This window comes from Vigna angularis, chromosome 2 (genome assembly GCF_016808095.1).
Source record: "Vigna angularis cultivar LongXiaoDou No.4 chromosome 2, ASM1680809v1, whole genome shotgun sequence".
In the NCBI taxonomy this organism is placed as follows: domain Eukaryota; kingdom Viridiplantae; phylum Streptophyta; class Magnoliopsida; order Fabales; family Fabaceae; genus Vigna; species Vigna angularis.
In genome coordinates, this window is record NC_068971.1 from 36276359 (window position 1) to 36298399 (window position 22041).

Genomic DNA, 22041 nt, shown 5'->3' on the forward strand with positions numbered 1-22041 from the left:
AAAATCATAGATTAATAATATATAATAATATAATATGTTAAAAATTTATTTTTAATAAAAATATTAGTATATATAAATAATAAATTTGGTCTTAGAAAGAAAAATAATATTGTTTCACTGTAAAAAAAGAATAAATTGAATAAAAAAATATAAATTAAATTAAAGTCAAAACAATAATAGTTAACACTGAATTTACACATGACAATGTGCTACTAAGTGACAAAATTATTGCAAAAGAAATTAAACAAAATCACATAATAATATGTGACACGCCTTTACGCCTTTGGTAATTTTTTTTTAAAAGATCTAATTAAAGTATTTTTTAAATTGAGACACAATTTAAACTTTTTCAAAAACAAAAATCAACTTAATTAGTACTTTCCAACTAAAGTAAAAACTAAATGAGTAATTAAGATTATTTGCTAATTTCATGATTAGTTTTTTAAAGCTCTGATAAAAGCATCTTTGGAAGAAATTAAAACCAAGTATTGACTTTATATAATAATATATGGCTGGAGAGTTTTCTCTTCTTTACCACAAAGACATCACATGGAAATATTTGAAAATACCATTAGAGGAAAGCCTTATCATAATTTCATCTTTCGAAGTCATATGATTGACACTAACATTGTTCGAAATACCCAAAATAATAGCAAAGAATTGGTCCAGACACCAAGCATCTTTCCAAAAGACATGATTTAGAATGTTGCAATGTCTTTCCTCAAATTTATTTTGATTCTTAAGTTACAGATTTTCACTTGAGCGAAAATGGCCAATTTGTCAAAAATATCTCCTTAAAATAAATAAATAATATTTATGGTATAAATTTCAAAAAGTTTTAAAAGTGTTATACGTGACCTTAAAATAAAAAACTAGTTTATTTTACAGAACTAAAAATATTTAGCCTATAATGTAAGTTTAAAAAACAATTGACTAAACTAAGTTTTGTGTCATAGCTAGCTGTCAATTTTGTTTTGTTTTCATTCCGTTTAATTTTGTTTTTGCGTGTTATGTTGAGAAAGATACATTGTTGTTTTTTGATTGTCTGAAATTAAACAACTCGAATTTGGCACAAAAATGAAGGTTAGAGAATCTGATTGTGAGGCAGTTTTTTGAGCGAAAGAAATAAAGAAGAAAATGCAGGGAGAAACAAGAAACCTGCGCTGCGGAGAGCCGTTTAACAGCCACAAACCAATAAAAGCAAAATGGCAGCATGCAACGTAACAAACTGACCACAACGTATTTTTGGGTTAATGTCAGATGTCACGTCGTGAAAGGGCCACGCAGGAAGCAAGAAGCCGTTACAGTTTAAGGTTGTTAGTTAAATAGTAAATTAAGAGGTTTGATATAACATAAAAAATACTATAGAATTTGTGAGGGAAAAAGATGCCAAGTGTCGGGAAAAATAGCGAGGTTGGGAAGGAAAAAGAGGAAAACGAAGTTAAAAAGAGGAAAAGGATGAAAAGGTGAGAGAAGGGGTTCGTGCTCAGAGGCGGGGAATATTAACGTCAGGAGTGGGAGTGGGAGTGGGAGTGAAAGTGGAGTTTTATTTCGATATTACTCCGGCGACGGTTTGATTCTCTCGCCCTCCCGTTGCTTCTCGTTTCCCTGAATACCTTCAGAGTGTTCAGGGTATAAACATCGTAAATATTCCTTTTTCTACTTTTCACACCAATTTTAGACATATACTTTCTCTTTCAAAATGCACCTTATAATCTTACCATGATTGTCATATGTCATTTTTTTTCATTGTGTTTCCTGATTTTCAATCATAAATGGTTTTAAAAATGGTGGCATTTTGGATGCGAGGGATGAATTTTGTTTGTTATATGACATGCTATATGTACGGTTCCTAATTTCGTTTCAGCCTTCTTTTTTACATTTTTCTGATTGGGAAATTTGCAGGTTATTAGGGATTCAAGAAAAAAATGTGCAGGTTAGCCAGCTTTTCTGCTAGTATGTTATCCAGAGTTTAAGCGATGACTTCACCATTTGAAAAATTTCCCATAAATTAAGCCAATACACGGTAAGAAATTTGGTTTTGCGTTTTCAATTGTTATATAATTTGTTACACTCAGAGACTCCCTTTTCATGCATAGATTCTGCACCAATGTTTTCCTCTTTTAAAAGCAACGGCAATTGTAGAGTCATTTTCATAACAAAATTTTCATCTGGTTTATCGTCTTTATTTCTTGTTCCATCAATGCTACGTGCATGTTATATTCTCACCGTAGCCATCTAAAACAGCATTGTAAGGAATTTTCGCGTGGAAAGATTCTAATTTGCATTGCCTGCACGAATTTTGTTTGTCTTCCATGGCATTCATCTGGTTAACGTAACTTTTAAAATAATAATTAAAAAATTGTATGATGCTATCTTACATGACAATCGATTTACGTAGATATTGCATGTGATTTGAAATTAGAAGCATGGTGTTTGTGATGAAGGTGCAGACGCCATCGTCTTGAGAAAAGTAGTTTGGTGAGAAGAAGAGTGTCCCTTGGAATGCAGAGCAGCAGCCATTCTCAAAATCTGAATGAGATTTATCAAAATGGCTGTGACGATTGACAGACATGAGGGGTTTGGGCCGTTTAGCCGATCCCAGAGATGCAAACTCCAATCTTACGGTCACCTTGATCCGAACGTTGTCGAACATAGCAAAAGTGGTGGTACTTTTTCACACTCCATTGAACTAGCATTTGAAGCCTATAATATTCACCGCAGTTTCTCCACTCCATGCCTCCCCCTGACCACACTGGTAGGGGAAGAGCTCACTTGTCACCCTCCAAGGATTGAGATTGTTCGTGGAAGTGGAGCTCCAGTACATGCTCTAGTTGTTGAGGTTGCCATAGCTTTGGCCTCAGGTATCAAACCAATACCCATCCCGAGTGGCCTAGGTGGTGCCTATGCTTTCCGCAACCAAAATGGCACCAACATCGCTGTAGCAAAGCCAGTAGATGAAGAGCCTTTCGCCTTCAACAACCCAAAAGGCTTAGGGGGTCAAATGCTCGGCCAACCTGGCCTCAAGAAATCTATTCGCATTGGTGAAACTGGTATCCGAGAGTTAGCTGCTTATCTTCTTGATCATGGAGGCCTTGCTGCCGTGCCTCCTACGGCTTTAGTCAAATTTTCTAATGCTGCATTCTTTGTCACTTCCAATGCAGCACCATCTGCTCTTCCAATGCCTAAAGTTGCCTCTCTCCAACGCTTTGTTGGTCATGGTTTTGATGCAGGAGAGTTGGGTCCTTCTTTCTTCTCAGTTGCTTCAGTCCACAACATAGGGATCCTTGACATTAGGATCATGAACCTTGATAGACATGCAGGGAATATGCTTGTGGCCGAGCATGACTCTAACAATGCTAGCTATGGTGGTACTGTTGCTGACCTTGTTCCCATCGACCATGGCTTTTGCCTCCCTGAGTGGCTGGATGATCCATATTTTGAGTGGCTACATTGGCCACAAGCCTCTATTCCTTTCTCTGACTATGAACTTGACTACATTTCCAAACTCGATCCCTTCAAAGATGCAGAGGTTTTAAGAACTACCATTCCTTTACTCGGGGAATCCGCAATACGTGTTCTTATTGTTTGCACCGTTTTATTGAAGCAAGCTGCTGCTGCTGGCCTTTGCCTTGCTGAAATAGGCCAAATGATAACTAGGAAATTTCGTGAAGGTCAAGAGTTACCGAGTGAAATGGAAAACATCTGCTTAAAAGTCAAGGCTAGCATCCACACCAAAAACCGCACAGAACAAGGGTCTAAATGTGAACGTGCTGAAATTTCCTTCGGAGACCTCAACCAAGTCCAGTGGGAAGCGTTCTTGGAGCATTTTGGTGAGCTTTTGCACAGTGTTTTTGAGGACAGGAAGTGCAACGCCAAAAAATTGGAACATCTTGGAAGTTACTGAATATTAGGAGGATAGGTTGCCAAAGCGAGACACCAATTACTGTCGCTTGTAGCTGTACATTAACACCATTCATAGTGTAGCTTTCAACTAATTCCATTCTGCAACTTTCTTTATCTTTTTTTTTTCCTTCAAACCATATATATATATTTACCCTTTGTCAAGTAGACCTGTATCCTATATTTCACCTGTGATTATGTAATTAATTACTTTTGTATTTTTATTTTCCCCATTCAAAATGTAATCAAGCATTCGTTATATTGGTCCTTCCCAATATAATGTAATGTTGCTTGTGTAACTGTTGCGCCCTTCAATTTTATAAGTTAAAAAATAAAAATAAAAAATATAATTCAAATATTAATATTTTTATTATTTGGCGTTTTCTCAAGGGTGTCACACTATCATTTTTTTTTTCCATTTCTGTGGTGCATGCATGCTTCAGGTACATAGTTGAAAAAGACACATGAAAAGAAGAAAATGAAGAAAGAATATAGGTATGACTACTGTGAATCCAACATATGATTTTGGGTTCAAATTGCATGGATGTTGCACTTTGAATATTAATTTTTCTCATTATTTTATTACAGGGTTAAAAAAATGATTTGTTAGAAAATGAATTTTTGATATATGGCAAAATATACTCATATATATGATGGGAAGAATTTCAACATTGAAAGTATGAAGAGAAATCGAAAGTGAGTCTTCCCTTAGCTGATTAAACTCTGATGGAAACAGTGGGAGAAGGGAAATTTGTGAATGCAACAGAGTGTGGAAGGGAAAGAAAAGAAAGATCAAATGTCGGCAGGCAGACGTTTGTACAAGTGTGAGGGGAGCCTGGGAGAAGGCACACCTTTTAGTGGTGTCCTCATGTATGTGACCAACCCAGGATTCTCACCCATGTCAATCTCTTCGGGCTTCACTCCCTCCGCCGGATTCCAACTGAAATGGTGCAAAAGGTGGCCCAACATGGAAGTCACCAAGTTGATTCCAAGTTGAGCACCGGGGCAAACCCGACGACCCGCCCCGAACGGAAGTAGTCTAAAGTCATGCCCTTTCATGTCCACATCCTCCTCCAGAAACCTCTCGGGTCGGAACTCCAACGGGTCCTTCCACACGGCCGGGTCACGGGCCACGGCCCACACGTTGACATGCACGTTGGAGCCTTTGGGGATGTCATAGCCTCCAACTTTGACATTGGCATTGGCCCTGTGTGGGAGCATGAGTGGGGTTGGTGGGTGGAGCCTCAACGACTCCTTCGCCACACATTGTAGGTATGGCAGGCTCAAGAAGTCTGCTTCGGTCATCACCCTTTCAAGCCCAATCACTCTGTCTAGCTCCTCTTGGGCCTTCTGCTGCACTCTTGGGTTTCTTATTAACTCCGCCATGGCCCATTCTACAGAAATTGCAGAGGTATCCGTCCCTGCCGTGATCATGTCCTGTGAAATTAAGAAAATATGAGCTCACTGTTTACACTTTTGAAACTAAAAAAATAGATAAAATTGAAAGAGTGTTAGAAGAAGGAGGTACCCAGAGGAGGCCAATGATGGTGTCTTCACTGAGGTCATATTTGTCTTGCAATGTGAGTAGGGCATCGACAAAATGTTGTTTGGCACCACCGGATTTCTTCCGTGCTTGGGTGTGCTCTTCCATGATCGCTCTGGTGAGTCTATCACGGCGAGCTCCGTGCTTGGCAAAAGCCTCTTCTTCCAGAGGGAACATCCACCGCAGCCAAGGGATGTGTTCCGCCATGGCCAGAGATGCTCCTAGCTTTAACCCATTTTCCACAACGCCCTTGAATTCCACTCCTTGTTCCTCTAATACACCTTCCGAGTTCACAAATCTTTTCCCAAATGCCAATCTCGTTATGTTGTTGAATGCCACTTCCCCCAAGAACTTCCTCACCAATATTCCCTTCCCCAAATTCTCTGCTCAATTACACATCACAAAAACCACTTATTTTTATTTTATTTTATTTTATTTTCACACAAATATAATATTATTCTTTTTCATTTTTTACTCTTTTTTTTAAATATAAAAAATTACTTTTTCATAATCATTTTATCTTTAGAATGTCAAATACACTTATTCTTTTTCCTGCCTTACTACACTACCGAGAAATTAGGTGGGAAGCAACAACTATATAAATTTTTGCACTGTTTGGGTGGGTAAAACTTTAGAGTTCCTTACAAAATAATCAACATAGCAACCACCCTACCAAACCATTAATTATTACGCAAAGCTTTTTGAAAGAAACAAGAAAGTTTTTCAATTCAATTTCAATCTTTTATTTTTAATCCTTATAAAACTTAATTATTTTTTTACTTTTTCAAAATTATATCATTTTAATCTATTACTAATGTGGTGACATATTAAAAAAATGCATGACATAACTTGTTAGTGGCTGAATTTGTTGAACTAACGTTATCCATAGATATATGTGGACCTAAATTCTTAAGGAAGGTACCTTTTTTTCTTTGCACACGAAATAGGTTCACTTCACCAACCACATCTACATAACCATAATTCATCGCATCGCATTTACGCCTTCACCACCTAATTTGTTGATTGATTGTTACTAATGTCCTAACAGATTTATATAATCAGCATACCAATTTGAAATTGTGTCTAAAAGTTATATATACGTAGTTTAAGATGAAAGGAAAATATGCTTGTTATGAAATCCATTTATTAAGCATTTAGAGGGTTTTTTTTTTTTCCTTTTATTTTCTATCCTTGGTTACCATTATAGTCTATTTCCTTTTCTTTCTTCCACTACTCTTTCCCATCACTCGAATTGTCTTGTATTTATGATTGCAAATACTTCATTTGGGGAATTATCAAGTTGCTCAATGCCAATAAATAAATAAATAAATGTAAATCAATGGAAAAGCGAAAACCACATGAGTCAAAGCCCAAATCTCGTGATTATATATGCAGAGAAAATAGTTGTTCATCTGTATTTTACTTATAAGTCATAATGATGTAGACATGGGAATCATACTAAAAGACTAAGTGAATTAAAATTATAATCACTACTATTTACTTTTATTCTACTTATGTGGATTTAAACTAACTGACATCTATATTTGTAACAAACTTTTTTTTGTCGTGACTTTTAATGAAGAAGATTATATATAACGTAAAAATAAGCATGTGTAAATATTAAACCCGATTTTAAAATAAACGCAAACCAATTTATAAAGAAAAAGAATGTGTTCCAACCAATTTTTTTCTAGTTTATCTTTTAATAATTTTAAATAAGATTGTGTTTCCTAAAAAAATAAAAATATCTTTTTTTTTTGTTAATAACTCGCGGGAGTCATGACGCGTGTCAAGAAATAGGAAAACAAATGAAAAATAGTATTCCCAGCAATGGATACTAAAGTGATTTTTCTTGCGTGGATGTAATAATAAAATTGAACTTTATAAAAAAAAAAACTAAATTGACCTCTCGCAAGTTCATAGAGGTAATCAGAGTGAAACTCTCTACCATCAGAACAATCCTGCTAGGTTGTTGTTGGAAAACTGTGTAAGAGATCATGTGTATGATTTCATGAAGTTCTTTGTTCTCGTGTTTTTTAATTTCAATAAGTTTATCATTCAACTAATATTGCCAAAGCAGAACAATATTGTAATTTTCGAGAAGGAGAAACGTACCAGTAGTGGTGCAGTGGTGGAAAATGGATTCAACCATGGCGGTGACCTCGTCTTCTCTAATGGGCCTGAGGGCCTCGAGACGTTTGGGGGAGAAGAGCTCTAGCGTGCACACCTTCCTCACTTTCACGTAGTGGGGTCCGTAATCGGCCCAGATGAGATCCTTGCCGTCGCGGCTGAACTTCGCCGCCGAGCGGCTGCGGTGGCGGTCAGCGAGGTGCTGGTCCTGCTCTTTCAGCACCTCCTTCGCCAGCTCGGAGTTCGAAACGATGACGTTCAGCGTGGAGCCGAACCACACCGATATGATAGGCCCGTATGACTGTGCCCACTCCGCGAAGCAGCGGAAGCGGACCGGCTTTATGTCGTAGAGGTTACCGACTACCGGCCAGGGCCGTGGACCCGGAGGCAGTTTGAAACTTAGCCTCTGGTACAGCGTGTAAGCTACCCAGACGGTGATCAGTGATAAGGGTAGAATGAGAAGAAGAGCCATTGCAGAAGAAAAAATTGAAAACGAAGTAAAGAAAAATATTGATTAATGGTGGAGCCTGTGCGGTTCCTGAAAGAGTAGGGGGAAGGTTGATCTTGATTTATATTCCATAACATCGACAGGGAGTTGGTGAAAATTGGATGTATGTGTGATGAAACGTTTCGTTTAATACATGCTAAGCATGCATAATGTTTTCAACTTCTGTTTAATTTCCGTTTCTTTATTTTATTTATGTGGCTATATATATATAGTTACCCATAATTTATTTGAAATTATCACGCCCACTATGCAAAGCTGTAAAGATAAAGCATGTGAAATTGGTTTTCGAAAAATTGGAATTAGGTCGATGTGTCTAATAATGAGGTGGGCTGAAACATGTTAATTCCTTTTGACTTTTGCACCAAACATATATATATTATAAAGTTTGGCATTTAATTTGAAAAAACGAAAATAGAGTTTGTGGATAGTAATTTTTTGTAATTGGGTTGATGGAAAATGATTAAATTTAGGTGTTTGAAGAGTTATATTATGATAAAAAAAATGAAAAATGAAGTGTGGTGGGTGAATGAAAGTTGGTATTTGGTGAGAAGATAATCGAAATTGAATGGGTTGATGTGAGGATGAGGATGTAGTGACGGTTGCAGTGAAGCACTGGACTATGCTTTTTGGGATGTTGCGGTTGGTGAGGTGAGTGGCTTTTGTGATTTAAAATTGAGGTATCCGAGTTGAACCCTTGAAAATTTTTCTTTATAGGTTAAAATAAAGCATGATTTAATTTATCAAAAATGATTGTGCAGGTCTTGAGCTTTAGATTGTGGAAGAATCAAAGGTTGGTGATGATGTAGACCCCTCCCTACTGTGCAGCCCACAGACATCTCAGAAGTGGAATTTTTCAATTTCGAGTGGAACTGGTGCTTATGTTTCAGTTTGAAGTTGGTCTAACCTCGATCACAACTTTCTATCCATCATCATCGATAAATATATATATATATATATATATATATATATATATATATATATATATATATATATATATATATATATATATATATATATATATATATATATATATTAGAAAAATAGTATTATAACACATTTTTATATTCACATTTTTATATTCACTTACACAGTATAAGGGAAGTAAAATGGTTATATAAAGTATATTTCTTTTAACAGAGAATTAAAAATATGAAAAGATAGTATTCATGTAAAAAATTTGAGTAGGTCAAACAATCATTTTTTATATATTTATTATAAAGCATGCCAATTTAGTTTTATAATTTTTAAGTTTAAAAAATTATATAATATCTAAATAACAGGGATAACTTCTGAGAAAGTATATCAATATCTATGTTTTTTAAAGGAGGTAGTTAAATGAACAAAAAGGTTAATATTGTGTTGTTTAACAATTAAGAAAGGTATAGGTAAGGATGGAGAACATTTATGTAATTTAATACAACTTCTATGATGATTAGTGTATTTGATTCTAATATAATGTATTTTAATAAGTGGCTTGGACTGTTTTAAAATTGATATTCTTGGACCTCCTTTGTCATAAATACACTCATTCTTTTTCAAGGGATTGGGTTGTACATAAAAACACCCCCAGAAAAAAATACTATTTATTTATTCATCCAGCGTTGTACAAAAAAAACACCCCCAGATATATATACTTTACAAGTGTCAAAACAAGTTTTACTCGCAAAATCATGTACTGCACGAAAATTAAATTATAAGACTGCAACAATGTTTACAGCATGTCACAATTTTCTATGATGGTTGTGAAAATAACCTATGGAGCAAACAAACTTACGTATTTATGACGATATATTCTAATCCACCGAAAAGATTACTAAACAATTTTTAATAATTTTTATATTGTCGAATATATGTCATTGGAATGGAGATTCTGTATAAATCGATACAAAAGTTTATGTTTTAGCTCACTTATTAATAATAAGATAATACTATTTAAAGTAATACTTTTATTTAAGAATGACAAACATATTTTTTTATAACAGTTCGAATTATTAGTATTTACGGATATTTAGTGAATATTTTTATATTCGTTTATAAATTAGTTAAGTGTTATATGATTATTTATTATTTATAAAATTTAAATTATATTTTATTAAATTTAATTTAATTAAAATTAAAATTAATTTATATTTAATTAAGTTAAATTTAATTAAAATTAATTTTTAATGTATATCTAATTTAATTTATATCATATTTTATAACTTTTTTTTGTAATTTTATTTAGATTTTATTTTAAAAATTAATAGAATATTTTTTATAGAAAATATTTGTGGTGCGGATATTCGTAGATTTTAAAATACTCACTATATTTTTTAAACATGCATCTCACAGATAATGTAGTAGATAATGGATAAATTTTTTTTATTGTGAATTGATAGCGAATTAACACTATCTGTGTTCGACTTGACTCATGTAGAGTTGCAACACAGGATACCTGTTGACGAGATCCAAAATAGTATAATCTTTCGGCTTCGTATCCTTCTCGAATCTATCTCCCTAAGCCATGTTTTTATATAACAAAATATTTTGAATCAAAAGTTAGTAAACAATTTAACATTTTGGTTAGCTAGCTTAAGGAAATTAAATTAAAGGACAATTAGAGATAAAAAACACAAATTTCAAATTTAGAAAGGGAGACAAGGATACTTGATTGACTCTCTTTGATCAAGTTTTACAATTATTTATAAGGGTGATGAAATGAGGTTTTCCTTTAAAGGAAAGGGTTAAGAATAAAGAGGTATTACCATATATGTGATTAGAACCACATCAATTATATATGATTTTTTACCTTCCATAGATTGAGAAATGCAAGATGTGGATGTACTTGGAGATTGAGATGTTTATGCCAAACTGTTAGACTTTAACAGTAGATACTTTTGATACTCTTCCTTAGTGAACTTAGAGTTAATAGGGTAGTTTCAGCCTTATTGGTTGTTTGTGAATGAAAATCATGCAAGGAGTAGCAATTTTCTTGAGTGTGACTCACCCTTTTGTAGTATGTGCACTACGGACGCCCCCGACCTCCATGTCCTCCTCTTCTAGTACCACGCCCTCATCTTTCTCGTGTGTGGTAACCATGACAGATGGTTCCCTTGGTTCATAAACTTCTTAATATTGAGACATCGGGACACGAAGAAGGCGTGTGGTCAAGGTTTTCATGGAAGGGACCTCATGACTGGTCAGAAGTTGATATCTTATATGATCAAAGTCTGGATGTAGAGCACGAAGGATCATCACCATAATATTTGAAGCTTCTTCTTGATGTCCTCCAAAGATTTGACTTCCAAGAACACTCTCAGCTCTTCCACAGCTTCTTGGACTTCAGTCATGAAAGAAACCATATCATGGTTTTCCATTTTGAGACATGCAAGCTTGTTTGTCATATCATAGAGACGCTGAATGTCGTTAGCATATATGTTTTGAGCTTTCTTCCAAAAAGAGTGACATGTTTTGAAAGCTATAAGAGATATCAGAAGCTGAGGTTCCATAGATTGCCACAATAGAGCACACAATTGAAAATTTGCTTGTTTTCATTGTTCAACTTTTTCAACAAGCACCTAACTTCCATCTTACTCAAGGTGGTCTTAATGTCCTTGGCCAAGAAACCATATTTCAATGGTAGTACATCAAAATATATAATTTTTTTCATTTAACTTCTTCGAAAGTAATTGAGGGACTTTCAAAGAATGAAAGAACACTTCCAAATGCCATTTATAAAAAAAAAAGTTGTGATGAAAAACTGCAACAACAAGGAACTAGAAAACCCTAAGAGTTTTCTTCAAGAGGAGCTTCTGAACTTCATCAAAGTAAAATTTTGAGTGTCAGAAGAGAGATAGGATCGACGACATTTATAAAAGTGGCATAGTAGTGTTCCGACAAACAGAAGGCGATGCATGAACAATAAATATTGAAAGAAAAGAGGTGAATAATAAACAACAACATGAAAGTGTTGAAAGGGAAGTTCAAAAGATGGAGGAGGATAAGATAAGGAAGGAAAGCAGGTTGAAAAACCTTACCTTATCTAAAAACAATTCTCACAGTTTATGGATCTCTTCAAGAACTAAGCATTACCATTCCTTTCTATGAAACTCTTCAACAAATACTTTCATATGGAAATTTACGAAGAAGTTTCTTACAAAGAAAAATAAATACCTTTTATAAAAAAAGACTTTAAAAATAGTACTTTTTTTAAGTTGAGTATTCGTGTAAAACTAAAGAAAGTTCGATAACAGGTAATAGTCGACAAAGATTTGATATCATTTTAAAAATTAGATTTTAAAGTTTAATTTAATATCATTAAAGATGAGATTTATATTTAAATATTTATTATTTATATTTTACTCATATTTTTAGTTTATATGACATTTTCAATATTTTTAGGTTTGTGCGAGTATCTACTAGTTTAAGATTTTAAATATATCTCTGTTCCTTAATATTTAAAATACATCTAAAGTAAAAAATTTTCAGTTCTCCAAATTTGGAAATAATTTTTAATTATATAATTTGAAAAATTACTTTTAAACTGGTTTTCCAAACAGTTTTGAGGAAAGATAAAATAAACACGTGGTAGGATATTTATTAATATAAATGTAAAATCAAAATGGGTTGCCATTAAAAAATATTATACTCAATAGTTTAAATAAAATATTAGCTTAAATATATATTTAATCCCCGTAAACATTAACGAATTATATTTTAGTTTCTAAAAAATAAATATTTTCCATCGCTATAAATTTTGGAACATTTTTTAAGTTTTTATAAAAATGTATGAATATTAACTTTAGTTCTTATATAATATTTTTCTTTGAATTTTACTCTTCTGAAATTTCAAATAACTATTTGAAGTCTCTAGTATCATTTTAAGACATAAATACTGTTTATTTTAAAAATTCTAAACTAGCTCATTCTTGAAACCATTGTGCTGAAGATGCCAGCTTCATATGCATTGTATTCCTTTTGCTTAACTTTGAGCTCTTTGTACTCAAGTTTAATGTCTCTGTTAATAAGCCAGGAGAACAAATAATCATTCATTTATCCAAGACAAAATAAAAATTGTCAACAGCAGATAATGAACAATAGAGCTTGAAAATGCAATGGATAGTGCTTGATACCTGTTATTTGGATCAATGGTCAAAGCTCTTTTAATGTCAGCCTCAGCTTTCTCCAAGTCTGATGTTTTCATGTATGCTTGGCATCTTCTATAAAGAGCCTTGATATTTGAAGGGTCTTCTTGTAGGACCTATGTATTTATCAAAAATAGGATTAATTTGAAGCATTCAACCTGTTGAAAATTATTGCCAAGCCAATATCTATATATGATCACAGAGAACCTTTGTGCATAGTCTTGAAGCTTCAATATACTCTCCCAATTTAAGTTTGCAGGCAGCATTGTTCAAGTTGCAGGATAAACGTAAGTTATTAGAACGATGCTTCTCATCTTCACCGAATGAGTGATCAAACTCAATGTACTTTACAGCCTACAATGTCAGTGAAGTTCATTCTGTTATACACCAAATCAAGTGCCATTGAGATCCTTCTACAAGAATACTCAATATAATCATTAGAATTAGCATGTAATTTAAAACAAATAACTCAACCTTTTCATATTTCTTAGATGCGTGCATGAAATTTTCAGCTTTGAACAGCAGATTTCCTTCATGCTTCTTTCTCTCACAGGCTTCTATTTTCTCTTCTGTGTTCATTTTCCAAAATGGTTTTTCCTGTTCACAACAGAATCATTTGAGAATATTATAACTCTACATAAATGTCGTTACTGGCTTCAAGTTTCAGGTTGTGTTATTCAAAACTAATTACAAGTCAAAGGGTGCACTTGCCACAGCCAGAACAATAGTTGTTCTACTGTTTCCAACTCTTGTCCAACGTAATCAAGTTTAAGAACATTGAGAAAGGCTTTACCTTGAGACGAGTAATCATTATTTTCTTCTTGGTCAGTTGATAGTCAGAAAATCTTCAATATATCGGCAAAGGAATGAGAAAAATGATTTGACCAAATGTGTGCTTAGAAAACCTCTGGTCATATTTCCCCTCGTATTTTTAATAAACTAATATTTTGAAACACATAGGAGCTACTAACCTTGACAAAATCAACCAACTCAACTTCATAATAAAGGACTTTATTATTTGCTGTGTTTCCCTGTGAATTATTAGAGCCGCACAAATATTCTGCATGGACGATTACAAGAGCTTGTTCTGCTTTTTTCATTGTCATTATTGCTCTTTCTAGACCCTCGGGTACTTGTTCTGAAAATGCATAGAGGAAAGCAGTACAAAGATTGAAAGCAGATGATAAAAAGGAGAACACATGCTGCCAAAGGTTCTTGACATTTTGCATTTAAATATTCATGATCCATGATCATAAACAACAGCAATTTTTTACCTTCTTGAGTTGTAAACTCAAAAGGTTCTTCCTCTGATCCTTTCCTCTCAATAATTATATCATCTTCCCCTTTGCACAAATATATCACTGCAGGAAGTGAAAACATTAGTTCAGAACCACAGGAAGCATTTGGTTCAATGTTTACTTGACATGTTTTCTGTTTAGGACAAAGTACACTATTCTTCTATGATTTCTTGAAATTTCTAATGATACTATTTTTTTTTTAACGCTAAGACTAAACTCTCTTAGTTGTTTGAAACACATTACACACCCTTGTTATCCATGTGTACCTGTAAAGAGAGTTAAAGCAGGCGTTAAGAGTGTGAAATTTCAAGAAACTACAAGAGTTTCAGTGTAATTTCCTCTCTAGTGTATGATTGAGAAAACAATTTCGTCTTGTTTTCAACATCATGTTCTTGAGATACAGTTTACCTTTCACTTGTGATCCCTCGTTAGGACGATCAAACCCCTCACCCACTTTCTTAATCTTTTTCAGTATCTTCTTGTCTCCTGTGACATCTGTAACAACTTTCCATGATACCAGTTCAAGCTTGATGCTAGTTAAATTAGAATCTGGTGGAGAAACACCATCTAGCTGAGTGGTCATATTTGAATTTTTACTCTGCCCGTCTGCAAGTTATGTCCTGATATTATTACATGGTTCGAATTATGGCAATACATAAATGTTTCATTCGAAATAAAAAGTGACTTTAACTTACAAAATAATCTCACTGCTAGTTCTGCCACTTCGCCCTTTCTCATTGTCTTTACTGCTATACTCATAGCAGGACATAGATAGCCTGTTCCAAAAACTATCCTTAAGCATTCCATAAATGCATTAGTTTTTTATGATTTTTTAAGGATAGTGATCTTAGTGTTATTCTCCCATAAAAATTGGGCTTTCACCTGACATAATGTAAACTTTTATCATAGAAATTACTTAGATGAAACTTTTAATTTTGATTGGATAATAAAACTACAAATTCTTGAAGAACTGCAACTTATTTTTTAAACACCTATGAAAACTTTTCAGAAGTTATGGATAATATTAGTGATAGTAAGTGCTGAAAGTATGTTCAACTTTTACTAACGTACCATAACTTACATTAAACTCCACTCCCTCCTCAGACTTTGAGACAAGCATCCCATTCTCCAGCCGTGCTTCATATTTCACTGCAAATTTCGATGTGCAATATCAATGATATATTTGCAAGTGGCCAGAGTTTATTTAGAGAACAGCATGTTTAGTTTACAGCAAACACACTTAAATATATGAATGATATTACCTAGCATTGTTATTATAGTGTAATTACCTAGAATTTATATAAAATCACGATTATTACTAGTGTTATTACCTAGCACCTCGTCATCTTCTCTGGGAGTGGCCCATCCTTCTCCCTCTCTTATTAGCTTTTTCATGATTCCTCCATCGCCAGTCAAATCCCTTATGGTGCTCCAAGACAGCATTTCAATTTCATAAATGAGAGTTGCATTGGGAGGAACCAATGGAGGAGAACCTTGTTCCCCATATGCCAAGTTAGGTGGTATTTTGAAGATTGCTCTCTCCCCTTTCTTCATGGTGGCAACTCCTTCATCCCATCCTTTGATAACTTCACCTGGAAGGAAATGAAAATAAACGTGCTCTGACTAATGGCACTTTTCCTCTCTACTCATGGATTGAACAGTAATAATAGCTAGCCATGCCAATTTCCTTTCATCAACCACATTGTACACATACTAGTTTATGATTTAATGGCCCTTTTTTCCCATTCAGTAATTAACGCAAACGAAGTGCTTACACTGGCCTAATTTGAAACGAAACGTGAACCCTTTATCATAACTGGATTCAAGAGATGCTCCATTCTCAACATGTCCTCTGAAATGAACTGAAAGGTTAAAACAAAAGGGTTGTGTTAGAATTCAGAGAGATACCATAAGCATGTGGCAGAGTTTGAGGGTGGTACTATGCTTTCGAACCTTCCACTTCATCTCCAGAGAATGGAGTTTGCCAAGAGACTCCTTTTCTGAGAATCCGCTTTGTGAGACCTTCATTTCCAATTTCCTTGAAAAAGAATTGTGAGTCTTCAGTTTTCAGTTGATTTTGATGAGAGTGGCTCAGATGAGAAACTGCCATTGGCATCACAGAAACAGCAAAAAAGAGAGCTTCAAGTTTCCAAAACAGGATAAGCCGTTATTGGTTTCCCTCCTTTGGAGCTTTCGGTTGAGAAGCCTTTCCTTATCATCATTTTTAATTTCCATAATTTCATGTTATTTTTTTATATAATTAAATTCATGATAATTTATTATTTTTAAATGTGTAAAATGTGTTTTGAATTTATAATAAATAATTTCAATTCTAATACAAAGTTACTTTTAAGTATTGTCAATTTTAGAAAATCTACTGGAATTAACGTTATAAATACACAGAGTACACTAAAAAGGAAGACAAACTGTTAAAAAAGTCAAATATACAATAGATAAGCAGAAAGGATAATTTATAATTATTGAAGATATTTTTTAGGAATTATGGAAGTCATTTATAAAATCAATATTATGTAATGTAAAGACGGTGGTGTGTCTAGCAGATCCATCAATTTGTAATTAAGTTGGTAGGATAAATTGACTTTTCTCAATCTGTTAATATATATCAATCAGAAAATAGTTTTTTTATATGATTAAAAATAATAATTATTCTGTTTAAATTAAAAAGTACTAAATATGCATTTAATATATATATATATATATATATATATATATATATATTAAAATAAAAAAATATCAAAATATTAAAAAAAACTCACATGTTTAGTTTGTTTTTGAAGTAACATATGATTTTAGAATCACAATATAGGACAAGTCATAGCATGGGACAAGCAGAGTATTTTTAGTCTCTTGTCACCTTATTTTAGTCTATTGTCACATTACTTAAATTTTTTAAAATCTAAATAGTTCTAGCAAACATGTTGTGTCTATTTCTTATATGTAAACTTGTTTATTCACTTTCTTTCTCTGTCTCTCCAAAAGTAATTTGCTTATTTGTATCTAATCTATCAAAAATATAGTTTCTTTATTCATATTTTTTCTTTTGTTTTGTTAATCTCAAAATTATTTCTATTTTCCATTGTACTTAAAATATAGGGTTAAATATGTTTTTAATCCCTTAAGTATCACACGATTTTGGATTTAGTCCCTACTTGAAACTTTGATGGTTTTTAGTGCTCATAGTTTTGAAACTATTATAAATAGTCCCTAATTTTGGATGGCGTTAACTTTTGTTTGACGTGGCTAACGACCAGCCCACGTCTGATACCAGGTATGAGTTTATTCTCTGCCACGTTTTCTGAATCTGGGATTGAGAGCAGTAATCCAGATCAAGTTCGAACAGCTTTTGATCCTTCTCTGGAGAATAATTCAAGGCTATCAAACACAGATGTTTCTGATCCAGGTACTTTGCCTGAAGAAATTGCTCTTACTGGGTGTTTAAATCTTCCAGAACAACCATCCACACATTCTGCTGAGGCTAATAATGGTGGCCAAATATGCTATGGTGACTTCAACTCTATGCAGACTATTCAAAAAGGTGGAATTCAGCAGTGTAGTAGCCATTACCTGGTGAAGTGGAAGCGCCACCGACATCTCCTTCAAATCGCGCCGTCATCGTCGAGAGAGAAAACCAGAGCCACCAGATGGCGGTTTCATCTTCATCGGACCACCTCGTGCAAGCCAACGCATCAACCTCCAACAACCTGCAGGAATCAAACCAAGAAGCCAGAGACACAAAAAACCCATCATGAAGCCACTATCCCCATTCTTGCAAGTCACAAAAAACCCTAATTTTAATGTTCCTTCTGAAGTGTAAACATTGAAGAAATTAGGGACTTGTGTGCAAATTTGGAATAAAAAGATTCAGAAAACGTGGCAAAGAATAAACTCATACCTGGCATTAGACGTGGGCTGGCCATTAGCCACCTCAAACAAAAGTTAACACCATCCAAAATTAGGGACTATTTATAATAGTTTCAAAACTATGAGGACTAAAAGTCATCAAAGTTTCAAGTAGGGACTAAATCCAAAATCGTGTGATACTTAAGGGACTAAAAACATATTTAATCCTAAAATATATAAATTACAAATTAAGAATATTACTTATTTTAATAAATGAGTCTATATAAATTATTATTTTTATTAATTTAATAAAATAAAAATAAAATTATTAAAAGTTTTATATAATGATTGATCACAAACTTGCAGGTCAAACGTCATGTAAGGTGAATTAGAAAAATTAATTTGCATTTTTTTATGGGAGGCAAGTTAGTATGCTTTTCATCACCAATCGAATGTTTAAAAGAGGAAAGATCGATCCACGTTACTAATGCTAAACGACATGACATATGGTCGTTTTGTCCATCCCCAAACTAAAACTGCTAGTAGTATTCTTAATTTTGAAATTTATATTTAATTTTTGTAATATTTTAAAATCGCCATGTGCTTGATTCACTTTATATTTCACTTAGGTATTTTAAAGCAATAATTCATGTAATACGAAAATGGTAGGATTAAATGGGACGGGTAAGGCCTAAAAATGGGGCCAGAAAAAAACTCTTAAATGCATCACTTGTGTGGGCCTTTGCATTAACACATTGTTATTCAAACCCTCTGAAACATTATTTACACTTCCTATAGTTAGTGATATACATGTATTTTGTATTTTACTCCTAAAAATACCCGTCCACCGAATACTTTTCGGGAGTGCTGCACAAATATTATTTTTTAAAGTGTTAACAAATTTAACATTAATTAGTTAAAACTCCAATTTCTGGAAGTCACTTATTAGGAAAAAAAGTTAGACACAATTATGTTTTAAGTTGTTACTTGTTTGCTGTTTATATTATAAGTTTATTATTTCTTAAATATTAATTTTGCACACATTTTTTTCTTATCCTTTAAGTAAATTTCAGAGATATAAACAAAAATATCTTACACTGTGGTTTCATTATGTATGTCGGCAAAATATAAAAGAAAATACAAGTTTTTATAAAGTGTAAGAATTTCTCTTAACAAAAAAGGTTTCCTTTGTATATAATTAACGTACAATTTTTTTTTATTTATGTGCTTTGGTTTTAATTTGGTTTTACAAAATTTCAAGTAGAATAATTTGAGTTGCGTATACATTTATTTTCTAATTTTATTTTTTAAAACTAAAATAGTTATTTTATTATTTTATTTTTTTAAATAACTGTCATTTTGAATTTGGACACTTTTTTAAGTTTAAGAAACTTTTTAATTATATTTACATAATAAATAAAAATTATTTATATTTAATTTTATAATAATAATAATTTTATTATTTTAATTATCTTTTAGAAAAATACCATACACATACCACATGGTTTTCATTATTATTTATAAAAAAACTTTCACGAAATATCTTCCCCTCTGAGTTTCTAGCCACAAGAATGAATCAATATTGGTTTATGACCTCAAAAATAAAAAGAATATAACACAAAAAGCAAAACTACATTTATCCACGGATGACCGTTTCTTCAGGTGACGCCAGTGACGTGTACAAGGTCTTGTCGCATGATTTAATTATTGCAGTTTTATTTTCAAAGAAAATATAAAAGTATAATTCCATCATATAAATTTACTTGGGCATAAATAGTTTTTTAAAGATGAAAAACAATAAAGAACTAAGTTTCTTCCATTCTATTTTTTATGTGAAATTAAACTTTTGACCTAGGATGATGTTTTTATTATGTCTAATAATTTCACATAAGAATGAAGACTTAAAATATTTTAAAAAAATTTTCATTTGGACCAATATCACAGAAAATAATTTTGTATAATAAAGTTGAACTCATTGCTGTTGTGGAAGCTCCAATTATAAGAATCATATTTTATTAATTTGTCGCCATATATTTGATAATTGATTGGGAAATATAAATCTAGGATGACATAGGCAGCATGATTATAAAAGTGAAGATGATTGGGTGAGACAAGGAGAAGAAAAATATATAATATAATAATTAATAGAGAAAAATAATAAATAAAATGAGAAGTGGTGGTGGGTGTAAATGTTAAGACTGTAGGGTGAGTCTCGTTAGTGTCTCCCGGATAGGGTTCTCTGGTGCTTTAAAAAAGAGCAAGTAGATATTAAAGAAAGAATATGTGGAAAATAGATGTTGCACAAATACTTCATTCCATTAATAACATATACAGTAACAATTAATTTCCAATATTACTCTAAAACATGTGAACAACTTTTATAGTGGTTGTGATGGATGATTTTTGATGAATGATTAGTATATCCATTGAAGTAGTGTGTGGTGCACTAGGGAATGAAACAGTGCTTTAACATGGCTCCCCACTCGTCTAATTATTTCATGGATCATTGTTGGTCAGATCGGCTTAAGCTAGGTTTTCTGAATGATTGATTATTTTAAGTCTTTCATAATTAGTGAAAATCTTGAGAAAAGAAAACACCCTTTTTACCCTTCTCCGTGTACAAAAGTGGATACACAATCATGTTGCAATACGTAGTGGACGTTGCATCAGATGTCTAATGCTAATTGGCCATCACACATCTCTCAAATAATTCAACATTTTGTTTTCATCTATGTTTTTATATTCATATTCATGTATAATGTATTCACCCTCAAGTTGTTAGAAGAATGATGCAATTATAATCATATATATATATATATATATATATATATATATATATATATATATATATATATATATATATATATATTTGTTAGATATATTATTTTATTTTTAATTAATTTATTATTATTTTTATTTATATTTTGGATTTATATTATTATATAAAAAATTTTAGTTTCATGTTGAAAGTCTCACGTTAATTAAAAATGATCAATTTAAAATATGTAAACTTCACTTTATAAACATGTTTTATAAAATTAGATAAGTTTAAAATTCATTTCATAACCTTTTTAAGACGAGATTTGCATAATTTATACAATGTAAATTTGTTTTGTTTCTAATAGATTCGATGTAGATAAACCAATCCTATGTGATCAATTAAATTTGTTATTTAAACATCTACTTATTCTTGACTTGATACCACTTAATTAATGTAACAAAATAGTATGATTCCTTTGGATTACAGACTATGGTTCATACATTCTCGAAGAATTTCAATGCTCGTTAATACGTATGATTTGAAACTATTATTTAGATATTTGATCTATGGATTCTTACGGCGATGGTACGTTTCTTTTTTTTTCAATGACTTTCTCAAAACACTAGCAAGATATTAGGTATGAAAATTTTGCATCGATTCATCTTAAGAAACTAGGTTAAAGTGCTGATTTGAGGCTTTAAATTAGGATTATTTTTAAAAAGAAAACTCTGTTTTTCTCCTTATCTGCTCTAAGTGATTACTTGGCGAAGATGTCTAAAATATTCAGATTCGTTTTTTTTTTCTCTTGAAGTGAGATTTTAATTAAATATCTATATTTTTTTTTGTTTATTTTTAGTGGGTGCTAGCATATAGGTCCATTATACAAAGTTATAATCATCCATTTATTTTTTGTA

General features: G+C 32.5%; 3 protein-coding genes across 5 annotated transcripts; 1 reads left to right on the forward strand and 2 right to left on the reverse strand.

The window, feature by feature from the left end:
• The first annotated feature begins 1411 nt into the window (after window positions 1-1411).
• LOC108345159 (phosphatidylinositol 4-kinase gamma 1) lies at window positions 1412-4223 on the forward strand. 2 transcript variants are annotated; one of them, XM_017583738.2, is made up of 3 exons: window positions 1412-1632; window positions 1906-2026; window positions 2448-4223. In XM_017583738.2, exon 3 carries the CDS (start codon window positions 2537-2539, stop codon window positions 3905-3907), a length of 1371 nt encoding a protein of 456 aa, XP_017439227.1. In that variant the 5' UTR covers window positions 1412-1632; window positions 1906-2026; window positions 2448-2536; the 3' UTR covers window positions 3908-4223. The 2 variants fall into 2 exon arrangements, with proteins under 2 accessions (XP_017439227.1, XP_052729184.1); XM_052873224.1 differs by having other exon boundaries at window positions 1906-4223.
• Window positions 4224-4530: 307 nt separating this feature from the next.
• On the reverse strand, window positions 4531-8258 carry LOC108346061 (cytochrome P450 98A2). The gene is made up of 3 exons (XM_017585004.2): window positions 7562-8258; window positions 5432-5829; window positions 4531-5340 (listed from the first exon to the last, which is right to left on the reverse strand). The coding sequence occupies exons 1-3, from the start codon at window positions 8046-8048 to the stop codon at window positions 4696-4698; spliced, it is 1530 nt and encodes a 509-aa protein (XP_017440493.1). The 5' UTR covers window positions 8049-8258; the 3' UTR covers window positions 4531-4695.
• Window positions 8259-12852: 4594 nt separating this feature from the next.
• Window positions 12853-16695, reverse strand: LOC108344954 (70 kDa peptidyl-prolyl isomerase). Of its 2 annotated transcripts, none has more exons than XM_017583496.2 (12): window positions 16459-16695; window positions 16281-16367; window positions 15837-16097; window positions 15577-15654; window positions 15201-15281; window positions 14914-15111; window positions 14482-14568; window positions 14179-14345; window positions 13682-13804; window positions 13415-13561; window positions 13196-13323; window positions 12853-13080 (listed from the first exon to the last, which is right to left on the reverse strand). In XM_017583496.2, the coding sequence occupies exons 1-12, from the start codon at window positions 16619-16621 to the stop codon at window positions 12981-12983; spliced, it is 1620 nt and encodes a 539-aa protein (XP_017438985.1). In that variant the 5' UTR covers window positions 16622-16695; the 3' UTR covers window positions 12853-12980. The 2 variants fall into 2 exon arrangements, with proteins under 2 accessions (XP_017438985.1, XP_017438984.1); XM_017583495.2 differs by having other exon boundaries at window positions 15201-15293.
• Between the last annotated feature and the right edge of the window lie 5346 nt (window positions 16696-22041).